At 45.3% G+C, this 26,909-nt stretch overlaps 1 protein-coding gene across 4 annotated transcripts; it reads right to left on the bottom strand.

The window, feature by feature from the left end:
- Positions 1-682: 682 nt before the first annotated feature.
- Positions 683-26,185, bottom strand: QRICH1 (glutamine rich 1). 4 transcript variants are annotated; one of them, XM_044301781.1, is made up of 11 exons: positions 25,927-26,185; positions 17,677-17,992; positions 17,105-17,215; positions 12,805-13,779; positions 8,211-8,376; positions 6,617-6,771; positions 6,337-6,451; positions 4,710-4,818; positions 3,045-3,199; positions 2,860-2,959; positions 683-1,079 (listed from the first exon to the last, which is right to left on the bottom strand). In XM_044301781.1, the coding sequence occupies exons 2-11, from the start codon at positions 17,974-17,976 to the stop codon at positions 887-889; spliced, it is 2,379 nt and encodes a 792-aa protein (XP_044157716.1). In that variant the 5' UTR covers positions 17,977-17,992; positions 25,927-26,185; the 3' UTR covers positions 683-886. The 4 variants fall into 4 exon arrangements, with proteins under 4 accessions (XP_044157716.1, XP_044157715.1, XP_044157717.1 ...); XM_044301780.1 differs by having other exon boundaries at positions 684-1,079; positions 17,671-17,992; XM_044301782.1 differs by lacking the exon at positions 17,105-17,215 and having other exon boundaries at positions 684-1,079; positions 17,671-17,992.
- Positions 26,186-26,909: the final 724 nt, after the last annotated feature.

Raw genomic sequence — 26,909 nt, 5'->3', positions numbered from 1 at the left:
AGTAACATAAGCGCTTTTGCTGAACCCTGCCAGATCCAGCAAAAACGCAAGTGTGAAAGTAGCCTTAGAAAGAGACTGTCATTTATTATGAGGTCTGATTTTCATTTTTTACATTAGTCATGGGATAACCCCTTTAATACCAAAAACCCAAGTAGGCAGAGACCTGGAAAGAACACACACTGCTCGGTTGCATGTTAAAAAGACATGCTTATCATTCTTAATAAAACAAAGAGTATTAGGAACAAATGAGAAATCTGGATATATCTGCAGCAGATACACAATATTATTTTACAAGACATTTACAACGGCTCATGTGCCAGCAGTTTAAGGCCTTGATACCGGGGCCGGAGGAAAAAGTCTATATATTTAGGCTTATGTGATTTTTTTTTTCTCCAGAAATATCTGTATACATTTCAGCATATAAAATCATGAAACATTTCTCGTCATCCTCCTTCCCTTCTAGCAGAATCCGAGTCCTTACAGCGATTAGGCAAGAAAATAAACGACTGCTTTCCCAAAAAGTCCTTGAAACACAGGAAGACAAAATGTATTCTGTCTACAAGTTTCTCGTCTCCCCCCTCCTTCCCCCGGGTCGATCTGAACCTCTTGACCACATAAAGATAGGACTTCTAGATCTTGGGATTCGGATATGTCACAATTTTGTAGATTCTTCCCCCCCCCCCCCCCCCCAAGATGCGCATGTTAAATGCTTTTTTTTCTCTTATACTTTATTCAACAGGAGAAGCCTAAAAGGGCCTCATAACTACACCAATGTAATAAAAAAAAAAAAAAAAAAAAAAAAGTAGGCATCGTCTTTTTAGTGTAAAAGTCTGTACATTTTATTTTTCATCATCACATTCCCTCCACGGCTGTCACCAGCTGCTGTTTAGTGCATGTTGGTGGCGCTGGCGACCACAATGGCTTCCTGGATTTCACGGACAATTAGAATTCGGGTCAGCATCTGTTCCATCTGATCTCGGCTGATTGGCTGGGTGGAGTACCAGATTGGACTGTTCGGGGCCACCACCGGCTCTGGCGTCAGGTAAAAAGTGTCATTTCGACCTTTCACGCTCTGTGGGCTGGAGAGGAAACAAGAACGAAGGATTCAAGTGCATGTAATCGGAGATTTAGGCTACATCTATGGTTAAACAGAATAAAGTGGTCTTAAAAGGCAGAAAATGCTCAAAACCCCAAATGCTGTTGCACATTTCTAACCCTGCACATGTGATCCGTTGCTAACAGCAATCCCCAGCAAAAATGCATACAATGGAGGATACCCGCAACGGACCACATGTACCACAAAGAAACTGTGGCAACTCCAGGTTTGAAGGTGCCTTGATTTTGATCTATGGGTAACATTCAGGTGCACCTGTGCAGCCTGCGTCACATGAGTCAGTGATAGGTGGGACTCACAGTCTCCTCCCATTGTATGTGTGATGTCATGCTGAAGGTAACTGGGAGTTGTTCGTTGTGTGTCGGACTTTATGCCCCTGTAATTGCCCATATGGCACAGGTAGGTTAACGTTAGGTCCCGTGCCACTTTAAAATACCTTGACGGGGTGCGCAGACTCCGGTATGTTCTTGATATAAGAATATATTGGCGAAAGTCTCATTTTATTATAGGTGTGAGGGTTTAGCCATATATTTTCAATTACATTTACCATTGTAGTGCACCATTTTTTTTGTTGTAAATTTCTATGGTTAAGTCTAAGCAGGAGTGAAAGAGGAAAGTCTTTCCAGTAGACTTTACCTCTGTGTAGGTGGCACCGCTGTTCTAGACTCTCAAATATGGATGCAAAATACTGACCCAAGTACTACCATGTGAATTTGGCCTGAAAGGGGCTATGTTATCCAAAAGTGCAACTTTCCATTTTATACTGTGGATATACATTTTGTGTACAGTCGTGTATTTAAAGGGGTTGACCAAGTATTTAAAGGGAATCTGTCACCTCCATATGGCCATATACAGCGCTTACATGGCTCTGTAGCACACCTATACAGGATTGTAACGGTACCTTTGTTCCTTTTCTTTAGACTTGCACAAGCAGGAAAAACTAATTCATATGCAAATGAGCACTGGCAAGTGCCCTGGGGCGGCGTTCAGAGTGTAGGTGCCCAGGCTACTCTGCCTTCTTTTCACTTTACTCCTCCCCAGCCTCTTCCTTTGCCCGCCCTCAAAGTCCTTTACATCATCGCTAAGCCTGGCCAAGATCCCACGCCTGTGCACTGCTTCGCCGGGATGGGGCATGTGCACGGTGATGCCCATTGTGGGAACGGCATCGCTTCACCTAGTGCGCATGCCCTCTGCCAGACCTATCGATGAGGCAAGAGACTTTAGGGGGGGGGGGCAAAGGCAGAGACTGGGGAGGAGTAAAGTGTAAGGAAGGCAGAGCAGCCTGGGCACCTACACACTGAACTTGCGAGTGCTCATTTGCATATGAATTAAACTATAGGTCTGCTACAGAGCCATGTAAGCGCTGTACATGGCCATATAGTGGTGACAGACTCCCTTTAATACTGATAATCTACCCTTAGAATAGGTCATTGGTATCCTATCGGTGGGGGTCCGAATCCCAGCAACCTCGCCACTCAGCTATTTGAAAAGACCTGTGCGCCGCTGATGTCATGATCATCGGTCACATGGTCTAGGCGCAGCTCAGTCCCATTTGAGTGATGTCCCTTTGTCCAGAGCAAAAATGTAATCTTTTGGAAAGACAACATTCAAAAATAAAAATATAATAATCTTTGCCTAGTCATTTTTTTTGTTTTTCCAAAAGCTATTTAATAAATAACTGAGAAACTGGTTCCCTGGTTGTTCCCCCCCCCCCCCCCCAATAATCCTATTATAATCATTCATACCATTTGAAGAGGTAGAAATCATAAAGTTTAATGGGGCATCGCAGTGGATTTTCGGAATTCTCGGTTTGCTCTGCATACGACTCATCTGTAACTGGGAAGCCTGAAATGAGTGAGAATAAATCTGTGAAATCCATAAGACTTAAAATTATAGGTACAAGTCCTCGCCAGGAGCCAAGAAATGTTACCTTTCTGCTGCCCGGTCTGGTGGATCCCCAAGGCCTTAAGGTATCGGATGCTGGTGCTTTTATCCTTTGGGTTTGAAGGATTCTTCTTAGTTTGTCTCAGAACCTTAGAGAAAGCCAATCTCATGTGCTGGTCAACGGTTTTCAACAAAAAATACCTGAGAAGGGGGAAGAAAGCGTGATTATCTAGGAATCTTTTTTTATACCGAAAAGTCCTGAAAGGCTTTTAATGGCGGTTTTGAAGCAATCTATTGTGTTTCTAGCGGAAAAATACCTTTGTTTTTTTTTACCAGATACTAGAAGAGCTGCTCAGAGCACTCTGCTTATTCAGCCTTCATTGACTAGTGTGTGACGTATGGATCCTACATCCTTTCTATAGATCTGTATTGCACACGCTTGATAAGCTGATGAAAGCCAAAACGGAGCAGAACACATTTTTGCTTCCACAAGCCATCTCCCATGCTGTTGGGGGATCCGCTCTGGAGAGAATAAGTCTCCTTCCCCCTCTGGCATATTGTCAATATGGTTCCATCTTTCTTCCCTTGGAGAAGCAGTGTTCTCAGATATACTGCCATGTTACTGCACCATCCACTTACATTGGCTCTGCTCTTTGTGTGTGTGTTGAGTACAGATACTTTCTATAGTATATTCCATATACTTTCTATGGATCTGTGCTCCACACACTCGATAAGCAGAGCGCTCTTTAATGTTTTCCCCCCCTAAAAGTTAAGCTACCCTACCATTTTTGCTTCCATGTGCCCCCCTAGGTGCTGCTGGGGCAGGCTATGAACAGAGTCAGTCTCCAGCTGACCATATAGTCCCTTCTTATTTTCCTTGGAAAAGGAGTGATCTTGGCTACACTGCCATGTTACAAGCAGGACATGGAGCCATTTCTAACTGCTGCCCTGCCTGCAGAGAATACAGGATCGAAAAGCAGAGAAGAGAATGAACACGTGTGTCCAGCAGCAGATCAGGTGGACATGCACATTGCTATACAATTTAAACACCAGGTGGCATAATACTAAATAAATGTTGCAGCTAGTGTTGAGCGAATCGAACTTCGGATCATAGATCCGAAGTCTACTCGATCCAATGCTGTCATTAAAATGTATTGCCTTCGTTGAGGCAAAATTTGTTTCACCGGAAGTCTCATGAGATTTCGGTGAATGAATTCGGTTCTCAGTTCTACATCTTTAAAAACATTTCAAATAAGTAATCCGAAGTTTAGTTTGGTAGAGGTACCAGACCAGTCCCAAACCAGACTTTGGATTCCAAATTTTAAATGTTTTTAAAGATGTAGAAATGAATACCGAATTAATTCAAAGTCTTGCGTGACTTTGGGTGAAACAAATGTTTACCTCAACGGAGGCAATACATTTTAATGCTGTACGGAAGGAAACAGGTCTCTCTGGACAGCATTAAAACAAATCAACTTCGGATCTATGATCCCAAGCTCAATTCGCTCAACACTAGTTGCAGCTATTGTATATAGGGGCTGCCCATGTCTTGCTTGGCTGTTTCTGTAGCCACCAAGTCATTAAATAAAACTCCAAACCTCACTGTAAAGTACTACACTAGAAAGCGTTTTTTATAGTCCTGTCACACTGAGCTGCCCTCAGATTACTGACGTGTTATACATCACGTGCTCTGCTTCTATATATTACTTACTTTGTGTTAAAAAACATCAGTGTAGTTAGTAATGTAGCAGGAGAGTGGGCACCCAACTGTTTGCACTCCCACAGCATCTCTTCTGTCACATGGCTGGGAATGAGAAAACCTGTAAGAAATAAAAAAAAGGACACAATGAAACCCAGACCACACGAAAACAACACCAGTTAAAAATGAGCCGTCAACCCCCCCGACATGTCTGCTTTAGTAACTACTTGCATTCCCCCATGTAATAACTCTGGAGCATCTAGTCGTACGACTCAGTTGTGCTAGTCCTCCATTATTACTGCTGGAAGTTATGAATGATTTGCTAGCAGTTTGCAATCAAGGTCCAAGAGTGGATTCAAAATAGAGGAGAAGAAGAGGTATCGATCCTTTATACTTTCTCTCCTTTTGTGATCCATTCCTAGTTTTGGCTTCAAAAACTATATCAAGAAACCTGAATGTGTGGCAGCACCTTTAAAGATTCATGTTTATTAGGTTATATTCCCATCTGTGCTGGAGATTCATTCAGGGCCTCTGTCACAGATTTCTTTATATTTGAGAGGAAAAATTGCGTTGCGTGCTGTCCTTAACCCTTTCTACCCTAGAGTTTTTTTTTTGTTTTGCGCTCCCAGTCTTCCTAGAGCCATAACCTTTTTATTTTTCCGTTCCCATAGCTGCAGAAGGGCTAATTTTCTGCTGGGCAATGCTTTTTGCACATGCAGATACCCATGATGTGTATTTATTTTTATTTTGGAGAAGTGGGGAGGGGGAAGAGATTTAAATTTTTAGATAAAAAAAAACAAAAACAAACAAACACTTTATGGTTCTCACAGGGAACGATAACAAGCAATCATTAGATTGCTATTCTCAGACTCCAAAGCAATAGAGGTATCCCATGACTATCTTTGAAGACCCGGTCAGCACCGTTCTAATATGGCGCTGGTCGGGAAGGCTTTTTCAAGGAGTCATTTCAGCAAATGGCATTGTCATGTAGACAACAATAATACAAGGCACTTACTAATGTATTGTGATTGTACATGTTGCCTCCTTTGCTGGCTTCATTCATTGTTTCTATCACGTTATACACGGCTCGTTTCCAGCCACTGCAGCAGCATCGATTTGAGGTGCCTGGGACAGGAGCTTCAGCACATGCATGCCTAATGTATGCACCTGCGGTCCTGGCCACCAGATCATTTTCCTATAGTGTGCAAAAGCATGGCCCCCGCTGGATTGCAAGGTGGTCGTACACCATGGAAACGAACAGTGTATAATGGGATGGAAAAAAATAATTGGGGGAAAAAATAAATTAAAACATTGTCAATGATCTAAGTCTTTAGTCTGCCGAGTCATCCATAGCCACTGCACGTCAGGTGACTGCACCAAGGACACCGGCTATATTTCATCATACACTAGAGTAGGAGACCAGCAGCAGAGCCAAATGAGTGCAGCACCTTTAATATTCTTGCACCACTTTTTTTCTGAAATACACCTTTTATGAATGTGGATGAGTTCTGACAAAGTGCAGTAAGTATTTCATCCTCTGAGCAGCGATCTTTGCATTTCAAAAATCCATACTCCAGAACGTACAACCTTTCAGGGATTTAATTGTGTAATCTACTTACTTATAAAATATAGCACTTACCAAGGGGTGTAACTCTTGGCTGAAACGTCCTTAGAGCTTGATGAAACCATTCTGTGAACCTGATGTAGTAAGGATCGGAAAATATATCATCTACTCTTCCATTTTCACAAAGGTACTGGAAGGAAGGATGATATACAAGTCAATGAAATAAAACCACTGAAATACCTTCGGTCTTTCCAACACAATTCAGGATGATCCATTTTTTTATTTTATTTAACCTTTTTTCCCCTATTCTGACAAAAGACCTCTACAGACCGTAAAAATGTAAGATTTTACCAACCTTCTGAATACAAAGGAAAATATAATAGAGGACGTCCGAGTCATAGGGTTCTCCTTCGCCATTGCGAGCTTCCTTTGTCATAAGACATAATCCATAATTCAACTCTGCAACTGCAGACGATATGAGATCTTCCTGAAACCTCAACAGCTGGCGTCCTGGAAAGAGACATTCAATGAGACTACTGGCATACCCGGCCACGCAGCTGGAGAGCAGAACTAGACTTCCTGCCTGACACCCAGAGAATTACAACTATGCTTATCTCAGTGTGGGTTTCTTCTAAGGGTCGCTGCCATGATTTTAACTACGGCACATGTCACTGCCGCCCCCTCCCCCCCCAAAAAAAAATAAAAATAAAATAAATCCATGATCTGTAATATGTGGGTCTGCACTTCACTTACATACATATAACAGGTTAAAAGAAATAATGGATTCAAAAACATGCAATTATTCACATGCCTTTATAGCTGTATATTTTAAAGGTCACTTTAAAAGTCAATTTAAAAAACTTTGACTTCCTTTCTATTAGGGGCTGTTTCAAACAAGTGTCCCCAGTGCAGAAATCATGCTCTGTGTGTGAGCGTGATCCTGTGTTCTGGACACAGCTAGTCTTGCAGGAGTGCACGGCATTATACTGATTTATAATGCCATGTGCCTCTGCATGACCTTATTGCTACAGGATCATACTGACATAAAGCCGTCAGTATACTTCTGTAGCAGTAAAGTTGTGCAGAGGCACATGGCATTATAAATCAGTATAATGCCGTGCACTCCTGCAAGACTAGCTGTGTCCAGAACACAGGATCACGTTCACACACAGAGCATGATTCCCGCACTGGACACGCTCGTGGGAAACGGCCCTAATAGAAAGGAAGTCAAAGTTTGCCAAACCTCATTCCCGATTTCACTACAGGACTAGAATAAAGGCAACATCCCTCCTGTAGGTTTTCCCAGGAACAACATATACCTTTGTTATCCTGTAGAAAGGGGAGAAGTGTCTGATTGGTAAAGGTCCGACCATTGTCACTCCCGGCCAATCAAGGGGATCTCATGTTCCCTCGCATGGACTCGCAGTTGCTTATGTCCGCTGCCACTCCAATTTTTTGGGACTGACAAAAATGGTTGAGCACTATACTATGCCGCCTCAGGCTGTCCTATGGAGATGAAAGAGGTGGCAGGAAACAAGCAGGGCAACACAGGACCCGTTTGTCTAACTGGTGGGAGTGCCAGTAGTCGGACCCCCATCAGACATTTATAGAAGTGTTGCTCCTGGGAAAACCCCTTTAAGGCCTCATGCACATGACCATATTTTTGCTCCGCATCAAATACGTGTTTTTGTGGATCAGATGTGGAGCCATTGATTTCAATAGGGCAGCAAAAAAATGCGGACAGCACACACCGTGTTCTGTCTGCATCCATATATGTCACATGTCCTGTACTAATTATTTTTGCAGACAAGGATAGGACATTTCTATAGAAGGCAAAAAGAAAATGGCGGCATGCACACAGCCAGTATCTGTGTTTTTCGAATCCACGGTTTGTGGACCACAGAACACATACAGTTGTATGCATGAGCCTTAGAAAAATCTATACATACGTCCTATTGGTGCCAGTCTGTTTTGAGAGTCCTTTTCCAGTTCGGAGTTTTTTGTCTGAGCCCAATTCTTCCAAACTTCCAAACCCTCTTCTGGTTTCAAAATATTTGGTAGCATCATTTCTGGGGAGGGCTGTTGTTGTTGCTCAACCTCCACAACCTGTTGACTCTGAGGGGAGGAAAAAAACAAAAAACAAACACTATTAAATATCTGCACCAGAGTGCTTGTGACAACCCCTCTACCAAATACTGGAGCACACCTATACCATTTCTGGGCCTTCAAATCCATGTACGGCTACTTTCAAATTAGAGTTTTATGAGGATCCGTCATGGATCTTCAAAAACGATTCCTGTTACAATAATACAACCACATGCATCCAGTTGTATTACGTCTTCTATAGCCATGATGGATCCGTCATGAACACCATTAAAAGTCAATGGCGGACAGAAGAACGCTGCTTGCATATCTACAGGCATTCTCAGATGGGAGTACTCCTTTAATGTACCTTCAGGTGACACGTCCCCAAAGACTTTGAGATGCCCCATAATAGACACACGTGGTCACTAGAACGCCCCCATCAGTAAATAACCCAACAATCTACCATAATATTTTAATTTTAATATACTGGCATACTTACAGGATAAGCGGCTGCCTTGCACAGACACAGCCGCTCATCTCATCAGAACACCTAATGTCGCAATTAGGCCTCGTTCACATCTCTGTTTTGGGGATCCGGCGTAAATGATGGCTGTTGGCCGGACAAAAAAAAAAAAAAAAAACGCTGCATGCAATGTTTTTTGTCCGGCCGAAACCCAGCATTTATGCTAGAAATCTGCCGAATCACCTCCGGACATCATTGCAGTCAATGGGGATCCGGCAGTGAAGTGGAGGATCTGACAGACTGTTTTGGCACAGAGCAAACAGATGTGAACGAGGCCTTAGGCTACTTTCACACTTGCATTTTTCTTTTCCGGCATAGAGTTCCGTCCTAGGGGCTCAGTGATCAGTTTTATCCCCATGCATTCTGAATGGAGAGCAATCCGTTCAGGATGTCTTCAGTTCAGTCTTTTTGACTGATCAGGACAAAGATAAAACCACAGCATGCTACGGTTTTATCTCCGGACAAAAAAACAGAAGACTTGCCTGAATGGCGGATCCGGCATTTTTTTCCATAGGAATGTATTCAAAATACCGGATCCATGCTTTTAGTCAGACCGAAAAAAAGGTGAAGATGATGAATGCCCGATCCGTTTTTCCGGATGACAACTGCCGCAAGTGTGAAAGTAGCCTTACACGTTTCAACCAGTGGTTCCCTTGTTCCTCCAGAACAGGTCTGCTGCACCTGAGGCAAGAAGTTACTGATTGGTCTGCGCTAATACAAGCATGCTGTCATCACTGGCAAACGTTTATGGAGATCTATTTCATGTTCCGGATTTCCAGTAACACAGCTGGTGGCAGTCGTACGCTGCACAGCATCTGTGTGGGTGTGACGGCCTACAGTCAGAATAGTCACAAAATGATTCACAGATCGCAATTAGCTGTTCTGAACACTGTTCCCTCAGGCAAGAGCTTCTGCAAATCCATGTATTAAAGTATATATCATTATGTTCATGTAACACGATGGTTGTCCCACAATACAAACGTATCCCCTATCCACAAGATAAGGGATACGTATCTGACTGGTGGGGGTCTGACTCCCTAGCGAACTTCTGGAGAGTACTGAGCTTGGCCATCTCAGTCAGTCCCACAGAGAAGGATAATGCACACTCGACCTGCTGCTCCATTTATACAGGGACAAAAGGTCCTTTTTGCAATCGGTGGGGGGTTCCAGTAGTCAAACTTTGATTGACAGGGCTAGGTAGAGTAAATGTGATCACACACACATCAAAGTGCAGAGGGGGAGGCAGTTACACATACAGCGGAGCCTCTAGGTGTAATGGTAACGCCCCCGTTGCTCCTCAAGGCTCATTTGCATATATTAAAACAATTTTTCTCAGCAATGTGGGCACATATGAACATGGGACCAACACAGATGCCTTCAGCTGCCAAGTGCACATGTAACAGGTCAGCCAGTGTCATAGGTACAAAACTGCTGACAGATGCCCTTTAAAAATGGTGAGGAAAATCATAAAGCACATTAGAAAAATGCTGAAATTTTCATTATACAATAAAATAAGTTGTTGCCTGCAATAACCCAGCATGGCCACTAAACTTTGTGCTTCCGGTACCATTCACAGTGCTAGTTCCAAGAACAGAGGCTGCAGGGAACAACTGATCTACATTTTTCAAACCAGTACCTGGATCTGAATCCTTTTGTAATTGCAATGAAAAATGTTGTATATCTAATGAGCTATTCAATAAAAAGTATCTGTATAGCACCACCTGCTGTCTGTCCTTTTCCTTTTTTCATGTCCACCTCACTGAGGTGGTTGCACATGCTCAGATTAAATCTTCAACTGCCATCCTCCATATCTCCTGTTAGAAGCTGAGACACGTGCTTGAGCTGTGATAAGGAGAGAGTTGCAGTGGAAAGGACACGTCCCCTGAGCTGCCAGGCTGAACAGAATTTAGCAGAACAATTGGAGCAGTGAATGGGGAGATCGCTGGATCCATAGGAGGTACTGGGCTGGTTCTAGTTTTTCCATGTACTATACGATGTCCGATTTTAATTTTTATATCAATCATGGCATAACCCCTTTAATGATATATCCTGAGGTGTTAGCCACGGTGGCTCAGTGGTTAGCACCTATGACTTACAGCCCTGGGGTCTTAGGTTGGAATCCGACCAACGACAACATCTGCATGGAGTTTGTATGTTCTCCCCGTGTTTGCCTGGGTTTCCTCTGGATACTTCTGTTTCCTCCCACACTCCAAAAGACAGACTAATAGGGAATTTAGATTGCAAGCTCCATTGGGGACAGCGAGTGATGATAATGTCTGTAAAGCGCTGCGGAATATGTCAGCGCTATACAGTATAAGTGAGTAAAATAAATATCTGGAGCCTGGTAAATCCCTTTGAGCTTTTCCAATATGTAACACATTAATCCTTGGTGATAGGTGAGATATATATATGTAACACATTAATCCTTGGTGATAGGTGAGATTATATATATATGAACCATACTGGTCAGGGTAGGCTTCTATAGAGGCTGGTAGGAGAGCTGAAATGTGTCAAAGGTAGGGATGAAAATTAAACGTAGCTGCACAATTCAATCATGCGAGCCGCCGCTGTGACCTCACAAGCGGGATTCAGCCGCGCGAGCCGCCGCTGTGACCTCACAAGCGGGATTCAGCCGCGCAAGCCGCCGCTGTGACCTCACAAGCGGGATTCAGCCGCGCAAGCCGCCGCTGTGACCTCACAAGCGGGATTCAGCCGCGCAAGCCGCCGCTGTGACCTCACAAGCGGGATTCAGCCGCGCAAGCCGCCGCTGTGACCTCACAAGCGGGATTCAGCCAGGCAAAACACTTCCACATTTTCCTTGCAAATATACTGCATTAAATCAGTATTAAAAAACATGGCCCCCTTCCACGAGATCTAACTAATAAGCTGCATACTTTTGCAGCACTAATGCAACGACTAGCAATGTACAGAGACTCCAGGTCTGACAGAAATAAAGATTTACTCTAAGGCTAAATGCACACGTTCAGGATTCATGTGCGGAGAATCCGCACTAAAATCAGCAGGTGTTCGCAGGCAAATCCGTGCGGTCCATCTGCATCAATTGGTGCATGCGGATTTTACTAAGTGAATGAAGAAAATCCGGTTAGGAAAAATAAAATAAATTGACATGCTGAGGATTTTAAAATCTGCAAGGCATTATGTGCATTGAGAATTTCAAATTTTCCGCACGCAATCCTGACCGTGTGCATTTAGCCTAAAATGTCGACGTCAGCCCTGGAAAAAGAGGGAGGCTGTTTCTTACTCTTCCTATAATGTTCGCTCAGCGTGGCCAAAAATAACAAAACTTAACCAAAGCAGCTTTAGGTTTGCAAACACTTGAGAACAGAGGAGACAGCCAGGAGAGATTAAAAGCCCGAAAGTCAACAGAAACTGGAGTGCAGCATTACAGCGCAGATCTTATGTGGTCTTTATGGAGAGTGTGCCCCCCCCCCAGCACACGCAATGGACTGACAGCAGCGCCAGAGTTGCCCATAGGGAAAAAATAAAATAAAAATAGCAGCGGTTTCATCCGCTAGCGTACAGGCGATTGCCGGGAAGGAGAGCTTCCCTCCCGACAATCGTCTGCCTGATCGGGCTGTGTAATAAATCCTTTTGTATTCCTAGGGAAATCCTGTGTTCAGTGTCTACTGAACACTAAAGAAGGGTGACTAAGAGGCAGAGGCTTCTCAGCCTGTCTGTTCTCCTTGCCCCAGCTGCTGCCCTCTGAAGTGCATAGAAGACATTGTACTAAAAAACTATGGATTTTTCCATTTCTCTGCCTATTTGATCTGCTTCCATTGCTGACAGCAAGTGCTATACACAGGAACATAGTACACTAAGAGTGGAGCAGGGATGCCAGTAATCGGCACTGACAGTATGTGTGCTGTGCTCCTTCTATATACATTTAGTCCACATGTAGGCTCTCTGCAGGTTACCTGTAGTGAATGCTGCTGTTGTTGCTGGACCTGCTCGTGTAGCGCCGCCTGCTGGTGAGGGTCCCATATGTGGACAGTCTGTGCTGTATTTTGATATGCCCCTGCCACAGCCTGAACCGCTACCGGAATGTGGATATTCCCATTCATAAACTGAGCTGGGAAAAGGGAGTTTGCCAGAGTCTGAACGACTTCCTCGTGGTTTTTTACCATTTTGTCCTTCTCATCCTCTAATTTTACAGCAGCCATGGGGGAGCCTGTTACATGGACGGCATTATAGGCCTCTTGCGGGATGGCAATGTGGGTTATGTTTTGCTGTTGCAAATCACTGCGGGTGTTTGCTGAATAAACCGGGATGGTCCAAGTCTCTCCTGTTGGGCTTGTAATGGTGCCTGTGGCCCCATATAAGTGAGCGCTGTCCACTGTCAGCAAGTCTGGCCTCAGGGAAACATAACTCTGCTGCTGGCCTTGTGGTATTGCAAGCACGGCTGCAACTGGCTGCCCTGATATTGCATATGACAAAGTAATAGGCATGTCCACCTTACGTTTCTTTACAGGCTGAAGGACGCTTGAAGTGCTAGACCGACGCTCCCCTTCTCTCGGAGAACCCTGCTGTGAGGGTGGTGGTGAAAGAGCACCTGCTGTTTGTATCTGAATTCCACTGCCTACCGACTGTCCCCCCACCAGATGCGCCTGAATCTGTTGGTGTTGTATATGGTCATCCTGGAGGTCCGTGGACTGCATCTGCTGGCCAGGTTGAACATGCTGCACCTGGATCTGAGACACCTGTAACTGGGAGCTTGAAAGCTGCTGTGAAGGGTTGGTTGACTGAAGGGACTGAGTCTGTATTGTCTGTGCGTTTTGTGCCGTTTGAGCAGATCCCTGGATCTGTACTTGGATCGGATGCTCATTGGACTGGTGGACACCGAGCTGTGGAGAGAGCTGCTGGGCAGTCACATGCTGCGGGGATTGCTGCACCTGGAAAAAAAAAGAAAAACCCATAAAACATTGATTAATATGACCAAGGCACAGGAAGCATACTGGTTAATACAGTGCAAAAAAAACAAACAAAAAACAAACAAACGATCACATAGCAAGTAGCAAACAAATCATGACATCCGGGATGTACTTTCCACACGTCTGTCAAAGATGAGGATCATTTCGCTTTAGATAGGCGCAGTTTGAAACTTTGTTCTGCAGAAAAGGACTGGTTAATTACTTATTGTTCCCTGTAATCTGTCATTTTTTGCCTAAGAACTCAGGGATATAGCCTAAATAAAGTCATGGCGAGCAGGTCACTGTTGCTCATTTTGGGTTTCAAGACTGCAATAGTGGTGTGGTTGTCTCATTGCACGACAATGCTGCAATATTATCATAATAGTAAATATATAACTTGTGCACGGAGTCACTATATAGCAAAATCCCTGCAAAAGAACAGCTACCATTAAACATACCCTTAAAACTACTTGCCTAATACTGTACACAGTACGCAGCCCCACAGCCAGCAGGAACTCTCAGCAGTTGCTCCACGTATGTCATAGGATCAGACGGGCTAGCTTTCCCTATCCATGCACTTTAATGAGACTTGGACATCCATACTTAACACTGCATACAGGGACCTGCCACTTTGGAGATGCTCTGACCCAGTCACTCAGATTCTTACACTTGCCCCTTTTTCCTACTTCCAACTTCATTGACAGGTGCCGTCAATCAATGCTATTCACTTCACCTGTCAGTGGTCTTAACGTTATGGCTGATCATTGTAACAGCTGTGAACGGCCAGCAATCACAAACAAAAAAAGGTGAGGAGAGCCGGTTGAGGAAGAAAAAAAAATTAAAAATAAAATAAAAAAGACAAAATATAACCAACGGTGAGCAAAACAAGATGTACAAATCACAGGCTCTGTATTAAATGACTGTACAGAACAACAACCATCACCAAAGAGAATTCTACCACCAGGGAAGGAAGTGATTAGCCTGAGTCAACATGAAACTGGATCCATCTGCACATAATTATAAGCTCGCTCTTTGTACGGTGCTTGATAAAAGACTTACGGCCACACGGTCAGGTTTCCTGATCCAGTTTTGGAATCCCAAAAAAAAAGAAAAAGAAGAGGAGGAGACGTCGCAGCTGTTCTTTATACTTTTTCTCCTTTTATCATCCAGTCCTCATTTTGGCTTACAAAAATAAAACCTGACTGTGTGACCATACCCTTACACCTTTAGGCTGGAGACAGATGGAGAGGTTATATATACGATAATAGAAGTCTTATAAAAAAGCCTATGGGAAAATGTGCCGCAATATTACTGCATTAGTAATGGAGCTGAAGAGCCCTTTTGCGAGCACCTTCGAATCATAAGGTGTGCGGTACCACTGCTATATGGACATGCTATCCTGGGGACAGGCAATCAACAGTAATGGAGACAAAAACCCCTTTAGGAGTAACATCTGGGAAAGGGAAACCTGATCCACTAGATGTGGGATTGTCCCACTATCCAAAACTATTGGTCTAATACCAGTTGCTTAATGAATACTAAATTGGGCTTCCCAGGAGTATGTTCCCCAGCGGCTAGCCTGTTCGGATAGGATCTTATATAGGTAACTAATTGTCTACGTCAGGGACTCCATTCTTCAGAACTTTTTAAAGTGACATCTGTATCTGTGCAGATCTTCCTCTCTATGCCGATAGCTGGACCCCTCTTCAAAATTTGGGAACCATGAATTAAAGGGGCATTCCAAACCTGTCTAACTCAGAATTTAAAATGAGCACATATTGCTGGCTGCCCCTTTCCACGTAGCCGCACAATAGTATACAATTCCAGGCCGCCATCTCTGCAGCAAATCGTATTACGTTGGATGAAAAGCTGTCTGCAGTTAGACCAGATAGGGTGGAACCCTCACAAGGTCTTCAATGTCCTGACCCCATCCTCCCGATACTGGATATTATCTATCCTTATGAAAGTAAGGCCCCCATTATTGGATGCATATATGTCTCCTCCATCCTTTCGTACATTTCTTTCTCTAGCACCTTTTCTGATGAAAGTCTTTAAACTGTAATGGAGTTGTAGGTCACACAAATATTGCTTTATATTCATTCCCCTTTGTATGCCTCATGCACCATGCTTATGCATTTATCTGGCATTACTGATGCATATCTTTTAGTTTTTAGTTTTTTTAAACAAAGTTTATAGATTTGATCCTAAAAAAAAAAAAAGCATTCCAGTACCAAAGAGTTATCCCCTATCCATTAGATAGGGGGTAACTAAGTGATCGGTGGATATCTGACCACTGGGGACCCCCAATGATCCTGAGAATGGGGATCCTGTACCCCCATCCCTCATGAAGCGGTAGGTAGAACATACACCCTAATGCTCCATTCATTTTCTCTAGGACCGCTGGAGAAAGCAGAGCACTACGTATATTTTGGTAGTGTACTTATGCTTTCCTTCACCTTAGTTTCTGTTTATCTGGATGCAGCATTTTTAACTTTAAAAAAAATTGCTGTTAAAAACGCAGCATAGTGCAGCGTGTGAATCCAGGCCTTAAACCCAACTAGAAAACGTAACCACCACTATGGCGGGGGGACTAAGCAGAGATATCAGGGAAGCAGCTGTGTCTGGACCTATGTGTGGGGGGTATTAAAGAGCCGACTTTCTTTCCCTGAATAACAGCTCTGCAAAGGCAACAAGCATAATGTTTGTTACAGTCGGAGTCTGATGGCCCGAAGTGACAGCATTATAAATCCCTATGATGAATTACACCTCGCTCCATCTCCATCAAGATCCAGAAGGACTGTTCCAGCACAGAGCAATCTGCTGGACCCTCTACTTCAATGCCGGATCCCCATTGACAGTAGTAAGGCATAAATGTTGGGTTTTGGTAAGACAACTGTTGCATGCAACAGTTTTTTGTGAACCTGCCCTAAAAGAAGAGGTTTAACTCTATGTAGCTTTTGCTTTATTAGTCAGGAGAAAGAAAGTCACCAGTGACTTTTTTTCTTCTTCAAACTCACAGGCAAAATAAGAAACATCTGAAGGACCACCGCAGCGGGAGGAAGAAGGTCTGATCAGCAGCTTCGACTAAATAATATGGAGCTATAATCAAACCTACATTTTCCCCATACTTCCTTGCAGTCCCAATTTTAGCAGAATTTTCCCATAACCGACACCGCAATGAGACTGTGAACAGTTTCTCAATGAACTGAAAATGCATCTGTAGTTGGAGACTTTGTCCAAAGTCTTAGAGGGAGAATATTTTGGTGCAGATTTAGATATAAATAGTCTGGGCTTTTGGGAAACTGACCAACAAATCTTCTGAAATACCAGAGTCCTGTGACCCCTCGGGGGAGAGGTTGATTCGATTCGGCTGAGGGGCAAGGTGGTGGATCCAAGGTCGGATGAGCACGTCGGGAATCTGAAATCAACAATGGACACTCAGCCACTAACATCTCTCTGAGGTGCGCTTTACAAAGAAGTGTCAGACATCTTAAAAATCTCTTGGCATGTGAAAATACCCTGACCTTTGTCTTTAGGAGATAAGGCACCCTCACTATAAACAGCAAAGACATCTCTAATTTCCGACAACAACGACGAAAGCAAGACGAGAGTTATAAGTCTTGAACTAGGCTGCAGACAGAGGCATAGCCCGACCGTGCAAGAGGCTATATGTATAAGGTTCATATATAGTCTATATATATATATAAAACTAGCATTCACCTTTCTTGCTGGGAAAAAGTGTGTTATCAAAAGAGTCTATAACCTGTAGAACCCCTTTAAGAAACCTCAAGGTATCCAAAATAATTCATGAGAAATAATCTGAAGTGATAGCAATATATGACATCACTAAAAAGTAAAAGAAAGACCAGTCACCTGCACCTGATGTGATTGGACCTGGATTTGCTGTTCTTGCTGGTTCTGTTGCTGGACACTGGTGGTCACGGGGCATGCCAGCTCCAGCAGCGATCCGGCCACTTCGGTACTGTCTGTGTAGATACAGTTCACTCCCTGCTGATACACCATGGTGCTGGTAGGGGGCTGATGGAATTCTTGCAAGGCGTCCGGCCCCTTCGCAGCCAAAGAGTCCAGGAATTCCTTCATCCTGTGTTGTGGGACCGAACGGGCTTTCATGCGGACATACTCTTCGAACGAAATGGCGTTTTCCAGAGAATTATTCATAGTGCACGCTCAAATCCTGCATTGAGAAGGTCAATAATATTAAAGTCAATGATATAAAATCAAACACTAAAGAAAGTCATTCAGTACCTACAGAGGGAGAACCTCTTTAAAAGGGGTTGTCCAGGATTTTTATAAGGGGATAGGTCATCAATATCTGATCATGGGGTCCCCCCCACCAATTCGCTCTGGAACTGGAAAGCTCCATCCACTTTAATGGGTGAAGCATTGCAGTAACTTTCTGTCCACCGCCGGGGGTGGGGGTGTCAGACCCTCTCCGATCAGATATTGATGGCTTATTCCAACGATAGACCAGTAATATAAATATCCTATATGAAGTAGGGATCGACTGATCGGAAGTACCGATATTATCGACTGATATTCAGGATTTTGTACATTATCGGCATCTAACCTTGTCGCTATACCAATAATGCGTATAAAGCGAATACTAGTGAGCGCTTCCATTATGGAAGCGCGCACTAGTATGCATCGGGTGCTGGAAGAGGAAGCGCAGCAAGCGCTTCCGATAATCACCCTCTCTGGTCTTCTTTGGTGGGGCCCGCGCTACACTGCCCTGACCCCTGCACTGCCCGCGCGCACTATGACCTGATGCTGCACGCTGTCAGATGACAGTTCAGCGCAGGCCGGAGAACACAGGGGAGCGAGGCGCCGGACCCGGAGATGAAGAGGAGCCGCAGCGCAGGAGAGGCGAGGAGGAGTTTTTTATTTTATTTATGTGAGGTCTGATAGGGGTTAATAAAGGTCTGATAGGGGTTAATAAAGGTCTGATCTGAGGTCTGATAGGGGTTAATAAAGTCAGTGAGGGAGGGGGGATGGTGTGGAAATTGGCATTTGGCACTAGTGTATTATAAAGGTCAATTCCCACCACCTCAGTGACTACCAACTAATATAATATATGTTATGAGATATAAATTATCGGCTATCGGCCTGAAAGTTCACAGAATATCGGGATCGATTCTAAAAAAAAAAAAAAACAATATCGGTCGATCCCTAATATGAAGTTATTAAAAGGTCTACACATGCACAGCTTTTTCTTTTAGGCATTTTTGTTTCAAAATGCAGCTCGCTCTGGAGGACGACATTTTTTCTGGAGATTCTCCCATTGGCTTCTCTATAAGACAAGAAAAAAAAACAAAAAAAAAAAAACACACCTGGAAAACTGCATGTGACAAATGTCCCAAATAAAAAAAAAAGCCCTCTGAAAAAGACTTCGAAGTCATGGCGTCTTTACCCACCTAAATGTTTATTTTTTTTTTTAGCCTTTTAGATGCTTCAAATTCATAGCGTTTTTTTTGTGGCATTTTTATTTTTATTTTGTCACATGCATTTTTTTCTCTGCCGTTTTTCCATGTCCTACAGAGACACCTTTGGGAAAGGCTGCTTGTATGGAGACTTTTCAATAACTTGTAACATCTGAACGCAGCGTTTTTAACACATTTTTTGTGGGGGTGGGTGAAAAACGCCAACAGAGCAGATGTGAAACAAAAAAAGTCATAAAATGCTATGTGTGAATTCAGCCTAAGAGCTCTATAGGGTATAAAAGTCACTTATACGTATAACTAGTGAAATCACTCCAGAAGTATAAAAATGGTCAGCGTCTGCTTACTCCTGTCTACTACAAATCCTCGCCGGCCACGCAAATGGACCATACACATCAGGTCTACGTTGGCACCATTGGTGGGGTTGAAAGACCATCATCTACTGCATACGGTGTCTTCTCCTACGGCACATGTTGGGGGAGATAAGGATTGGGCATGCTGGTTTTCAACTGCCCAATCCTTTTGCTCTCACCCCAGTCACTACACATGCATGCTCGGCTTACAGCTCTCTCAGACCTCACATATACGGATGGCTTAAAAGTCAGATTTCCTTCAATTACCAATAAATGATGTTTGCTTTGGATCATTAATTGCAGCAATTGCTAGATGCGGTTTTAATGCTACTGCACGTTCCACTGTACCGAGTCCACATGCTCCCAACTAAAAATATACATCACAGCAAAAATACTGTGTATATCACCAATAAGGCTGCCACCTTACCATGTGCATACATGATCGTCCAAGGATGCATGTGTTCTGAATTGGGAAAGAAGAAAACCGACGCCAGATACCTTTGGTGGAAGAACAAAAAGCTCTCATCCGACATGGGGGAGAGTTGGGGAGCCCCCATTACTCGGTAGGCCGGTCCCGGCGAAATCAGCGGAGACATTTAATATGTACGGCCAGCTCAAAACCCAGAAGAAAAATGTATGATTTAATAGTCTTATCTAGATAATCCAGCGACAAGGAAAACTCTAGCTTTTTACCTTAAAATAAGCAATTCGTGATTAAGGGCTCATTCAGACGGCCGTATGCTATCCGCAAAAATGCGGATCCCTTTTTTTTGCGGATTTGATGCTGACCCATTCACTCCTATGAGGCCCTTTTCTATTCCACGGTTCCGCAAAACAAATGAAACATGTCCTATACTTGTCCGTGAAAATCAGGACATGGCCCCATTGAAGCCTATGGATCCGCAAAAATACTGAATGCTATCCGTTCAGCATTTTTGCGGACAGCATACGGCCATCTGAATGAGCCCCAATTCTCATTTTCCCCCACACTGGGCTAAAAAAAATTAAAGCTGCCCCTAGACCTAAAAATCCCCCCCCTCCTATTCTAATTTGCTTTTAGAACCCTCATTGAGAAGAGGGGCATACAGAACCAAACAATTCCCCCAGTGCAAAAGTGTTCGCACCCTTAAAAAAAAAAATTTACTTGCATGGCGATTAATGACCAAGAAAAACATGAAAGCGGGTCTGATGGGGACACGGACAAGGTAATAATCGCAGCCAGCAATACAGTCAGATCATTATGGGCGCCCCATGTGACGCCTCGTATGCCTAGAACGAAACCAGTAAACGCAGGCTATCTGCAGTCCTGCAAGGGGTTAATGTCACACTCCAGTGACCTGGGGATAGACCTGGCCGCCTGCTGAACCCAGGCCTGCCTTCACCCTCCCTGTCGCTGTCAGGGAATTCCCTTCCTACAAAAGCGGTCTGTGCCGCTGGGAGCGTGCCCGCGTGCAGCACAGGACTCCGCTACTACAATGGAGGCTCGTGCACAAAGCCATCGGGGGAGGGGAGGAAGCAAAAGGATCCAGGAACATGTGGAAAGAGCCGAGGCCCAGCACATCCTCCATTCTGCTCTCCTATCTAATGCTACTGCCAACAGCCTCCATTATAATACACCGAGACATAATATACTCCCCCGGAATCCAGCGCCGCTTCTGCCTATATATAACTATGAGCCGACTAAACTACCATCCATTACACACAGCGCGATAATCATTAGACCCAATACAACAGACGGCATATAACAGACAGCATGCACAAATCTATGCTGGGGCTTGTGGTTCCCCAATTACTGTTCTACATGACATGCCTAAACGGAGCAGCAGTCAAATTTTCCATCTCCTGCATATATGCAAAATAGAAAATCGCCATCCAGATGTAAGGGTTCGGCTATCTGGCGACATGCAAGGCGCAGAAAAGTCGTGCGACACAAAGATGTGTGCGACTTATCACAAGACTACTTTAGAAATGTGATTTGGCTGTGAAAATAGACGCGAGTCGCACGTTGTGTGCAGCTTCCATTAAAGTCACGGGTAACCTGCGACACAAAATCCGACATGTCTGCATTTTTTTCCTACTGTCGCAGTATGTAGCGTATCGCAGTGTGACGCCACTGACCAGCACTACATGAAAAGGCCCCTTTCAAACGAGCGAGTTTTCAATGTGGGCGTAATGCGTGAACGCATAGCACCCGCACTGAATCTGGACCCATTCATTTCAAATGAGCGTTTTTTTTCTTCACACATCTTCACGTTGAGTGAGAATTGCAGTGCGTTCTATATTCTGCGTTTTTCCCGCAGCCCTCTGGCCCTATAGAAGTGAACAGGGCTTCAGTGGAAAAAAAAGCATTGGAAGGCCTCATGCACACGACCATTGTATGTTTTGCGGTCCGCAAATTGCGGATACGCAAAACATGGATGGCGTCCGTGTGTTCCGCAATTTGCGGAACAGCCATTGATATAACTGCCTATTACTTGTCCGCAAAACAGACAAGAATAGGACGGGTTATATTTTTTTTGCGGACCACGGAATGGAGCAACAGATGCAGACAGCACACGGAGTGCTATCCGCATCTTTTGCGGCCCCATTGAAGTGAATGGGTCCGCATCCAAGATGCAGAAACTGCAGCTCGGATGCAGACCAAAAGGCCTAAGGGCTCACTCACCGCGGTTTGGTTCCGCATTTTTTGCGGCTCGGGTGCGGACCCATTCGCTTCAATGTGGCTGCAAAAATCATAGATCATGTCCTATTCTTGTCCGTTTTGTGGACAAGAATAGGCATTTCTATAATGGGCCGTCTGTTCCGTTCCACAAATTGCAGTAAGGCACACGGGTGGCATCCCTGTTTTGCGCATATATGCAATTTGCAGACCGCAAAACACGACACGGTCGTGTGAATGAGCCCTAATCTGGATGTACCTGGATGCAGTTCGGGTACGATGTGTTTTTCACTGATGGTTACTAGGAGATGTGGTTTGTAAACCTTAAGTTTTTATTCACGTGCATGAAAAATGCATCAAAACCGATTGCACCCGAACGGAAAAAAACAGACCAACTGAACGCAATCGCAGACAATACGTATCATTCGTGTGAAAGAGGCCTTAGGCTACTTTCACACTTGCGTTTGGTGCGGATCCGTCATGGATCTGCAGATAGATCCGTTCAGATAATACAACCGTCTGCATCCGTTCAGAATGGATCCGTTTGTATTATCTTTAACATAGCCAAGATGAATCCGTCTTGAACCATTGAAAGTCAATGGTAGACGGATCTGTTTTCTATTGCGCCATATTGTGTCAGTGAAAACAGATCCGTCCCCACTGACTTACATTGTGTGCCAGGACGGATCCGTTTGGCTCCACTTCGTCAGACGGACATCAAAACGCTGCAGGCAGCCTCCAGAGCGGAATGTAGACTGATCGGAGGCAAACGGATGCATTCTGAGCGGATCCTTTTCCAATCAGAATGTACTAGGGCAAAACTGATCTGTTTTGGACCGCTTGTGAGAGCCCTGAACGGATCTCAGAAACGGAAAGCCAAAACGCCAGTGTGAAAGTAGCCTAAGGCCACCTGCACGCGTTGCAGAATCAGAGCTCCAGATGGCGACCAAAGGGGTCGCCAATGCGACCTAGAATTGCTAAATGGCGACAAGACTAGTCTTGTCGTCATTTGCAGCCTAGACCCGCCGCTTCTCTGCCGCTTTCACAAACTGACATGGGACAGCTCTGCTCTCAGCGCACGCCATGTTCTCCTCAACAACTCCTCCCCCCTGTACTACTGCCACCAATGGGCGGACAGCAGGGAGGAGGAGGGGAGGGGCTGTGGCCACTGCGCCACCAATGAATATCGTTTATGCTTAATACAAACGCAGGCTGCGGGTGCCGGACATATCCCATACCCGGCACCCAGCCTATAAGACTGCGCACTGCGATAGGCCGCTATTAACCCCCTCAGGTGCGGCACCCAATCCACCAAAAAATGCAGATCAGATGCGGACTGAAAATACAGTTGTGTGAATGAACCCTTACACTTCCTGGTCCTGTCAAAAAAGTACAGAGGGCGCAGCAGTTGCAGAGAGAGCAGAGCCTCTAGGTGCAATGTAACGCCTCCGTTGCTCCTAGAGGCTCATTTACTCTCTGCAACTGCTGCGCTCTCTCCACTTTGATTGACAGGGTCAAGCACTGAAATCATCATCATCACACCTGGTCCTGTCAATCAAAGTGCAGAGGGCGCGGCAGCTGCACAGAGAGCAGAACCTCTAGGTGTAATGGCAACGCCCCCGTTGCTCCTAGAGGCTCATTTGCATATCTTAAAACATCATTTTTCTCAGCAGTGCGGGCACATATGAACATGGGACCCACACAGATGCCTTCAGCCGCCAAGTGCACATGTAACAGGTCAGCCAGTGTCATAGGGACAAAACTGCTTGACAGCCGGTTCAGACCTGAGCGTTTTACAGTGCGTTCCTACGCGCTGTAAAACGCCCGACGCCCCAAGAAGTACAGGAGCTTCTTTGGGGCGTCTTGTCGCGCGTTCCTGTACATAGACTTCAGCAGGAACGCGCGACAATGGGCGTTCGCTTGTCTCTGTATGCGCGATTGCAAACGCCCGTACAATCACGCATACAGAGCGTACGTTCAGTACGCCCAGGTCTGAACCCAGCCTTAAAGATGTCACCTGGTACACATAGCGAACACCCAGGGCTAATGTCTGCAACCACCATTAGCCCCTCAGATGCCGTGGTCAACTGTGACCATATCTGAGGCCGCTTTCCCCAGGTGCACTGCACTGGGCTCCACAGGGACATAGGAAATCTCCCATAGACTGCTATACTAATTCACTGCAGTCTATGGGGCAAGCGATCTAACAATTGCTTGTTAAAATCAATTAAAATGTGTGAAAAAAAGTAAAAATAAATAAATAAATAAATAAAAAATCCCTCCCTTTGCCTATAATAAAAAAAAATAGAAAAACATATGGAAAAAAGGGATTTCAAGTCACACACCGCCCTCCTTCGCCATGCACGGATCCCTGATCAGGAATCATTTAGAACAGTAGAAAAGAAATAAACCACAGCAGGCTCGGATAAAATCCTTTATAAAATGTCTTTATTATAAAATCCATAGGCTGACCAGACGAGCAAGGTCTACGCGTTTCGACAGTCTGTATGTTCTCCACGGATGCGGACCCGTTCACTTGAATAGTTCCGCGATCCAGTGCGGAGCGGCACTGCGGAGTGCTTCCGTGTGAACGGATCCCGGAGCCATTCAAGTTTATTTATTCTGCATCTCTGACACCCATTACTGACGCTGAATGCCGACTACTGCTCTCTGTTGTCAGCCAATGCTCCCCCCCCCCCCCCCGTTATATCTCCTCCAAACACCACCAAAGCACGCAACGCTTTCTTTTAGCGGTGACTACACCATTTAGTGCCTGGTTCACAGACAAAAGGACACGTGCGAGCCCCATTACAGCGCAGGTGGGTACAACAGCCCAACCGCCGGCTTAAAGGGGGGTTATTACCAGCAAGTGGTGCAACATTTCTAGAGGTGGGGGTCAAGTCTCTAGCCAAATCAGAGGCATAAGGCTATCACTTCATAGGCTAGGAAACCCCCTTTAAAAAAAAAAATAATAATAATAATAATGACTTTCTTCTCCCCATGGTAACAGCTTCCCGCAGCCGGCCCTCGGGTTGTCACGTCTTGTCTCCGCCTCCTTTCTCTTTACTCCGCCCCCCTCCGGCGCTCGCCTCCATCGCTGCTGTCTATTCTTCCTGGCCCCGCCCTCCACGGGCACGCGCAAGCGCAGCCAGCTCCAGAGCGGGAGACACGGAAGCGCGCGCTCGGGGAGGGGAGAAAAAAAAAAAAAAAAAAGTACGCGCAACCGAGCTGTTGCCCAGAAAGATGACGACGAGGCGACCGCCGTCCAGTCCACTATAAGAACCGTAACCCCCCGTGTCGGTTACATAGGCCGCGGGTGAAGCGAAAGAAATTAGGTGTTCCTCCACCGGTGGCACTTTAAGGGAAAAAAAAGGAGGTGGCGGCGGAGGGATATCGTGAACTAGTGCGCGCGCCCCCGAGGAATTTATTTTATATAAAAAAACAGTAATAAAAATCCCGCGCTTTTTTCCTCCCCGGCCGTATTGTTGAGCAGGAGAGACCGGAGCCGGGGGCGCGCACAAACTGTGACAGGAGGACGTCGGGGGCGCGCACAGCGCTGAGGTAAAGGCAGCTATTCCGCGCCCCGGGGCGACCTCTTACCGTCACACCGGGGATGACGCCGTGAGGCGATAGCTGCGGAGGCCCTGCCCGTATCACTCACCTCCCCCGCTGCTCGTTGTCCGGAGGCAGCCCGTCCCCCCACCGGCACGGCCTTGGCTCCTTCTTTCTTCTCTCCACCGTCGCCGCCACCACGTCACACCCGGCGGCTCCGCTCACGGAACCTTCCTTCCGTCTTGACGGTTTCCTTTTTCTCCTCTGTTATTTTTTTTATTATATTTTTTTTCCACCCTCCGATAGATTATTTTCGCCTCACAGCTCCCTGGGCGCCATCTTACATTCAGAAGCCGTCAGCCAATCGTGGCCCCGCTGCTCGTCCTCGCGAGACTTTCCAGGCTAGATCCCGCGATGTTTGGGGGCGGCCCCTGAGTCCACTTAAAGGGGACGCGCAGACATGAGACAGAGGACCTCCGACCTGGCCTGTGAGCAGCAAGTCTATCCCTTCAGCACTACAAGTCCCAGCATGTTGACCATACTGGCTCCGTCCATAAGACATAAGTGACATTACTGTTACCAGTAAATCATAAGGGAAACGTTAGATCCAAACACAACTGTGAAAAGACCTAAACTGATTATATACGATAAAGTGTCGCCATATCCTTTCACAACTATATAATAGGCCCCCCTGACGTGATGATCACCTGCAGACAGAGACCGTGTCTGTGGAGAGTAGTAGTCGCCAGGACTGTAAGTGGTGCTGACCTGTTACTGGCGAATCCAGGAAAAACCTCTAGAATTTATCTGAAGAGAAGAGGAACGAGCTGAGCTCGGGATATTAGTGTTATATGATCTCATGTAAATGCTGCTGGAAAGGCCTGTGAGTCCTGCTACCACTGCCCACTCATAGAGAGAGCCTGTGAGTCCTGCTACCCCTGCCCACTCATAGAGAAAGCCTGTGAGTCCTGCTTCCCCTGCCCACTCATAAATAGAGCCTGTGAGTCCTGCTACCACTGCCCAGTCATAGAGAAAGCCTGTGAGTCCTGCTACCACTGCCCACTCATAGAGAAAGCCTGTGAGTCCTGCTAC

This window comes from Bufo gargarizans, chromosome 7, assembly GCF_014858855.1.
Source record: "Bufo gargarizans isolate SCDJY-AF-19 chromosome 7, ASM1485885v1, whole genome shotgun sequence".
In the NCBI taxonomy this organism is placed as follows: Eukaryota; Metazoa; Chordata; class Amphibia; order Anura; family Bufonidae; genus Bufo; species Bufo gargarizans.
Note: the sequence above shows the minus strand (reverse complement) of the source record. Positions and strands in the feature narration are given on the sequence as shown.

Bases quoted from the DNA above. Each gene is read 5' to 3' on its own strand.
- QRICH1 (XM_044301780.1), bottom strand. From the start codon at position 17,976: ATGAATAATTCTCTGGAAAACGCCATTTCGTTCGAAGAGTATGTCCGC. The intron at 17,216-17,670 runs GTGACTGGTCTT...TGTTGATTTCAG, and splicing joins TCCAATCACATCAGGTGCAG to ATTCCCGACGTGCTCATCCG. The intron at 1,080-2,859 runs GTATGAATGATT...TTTCCTCTCCAG, and splicing joins GATTTCTACCTCTTCAAATG to CCCACAGAGCGTGAAAGGTC.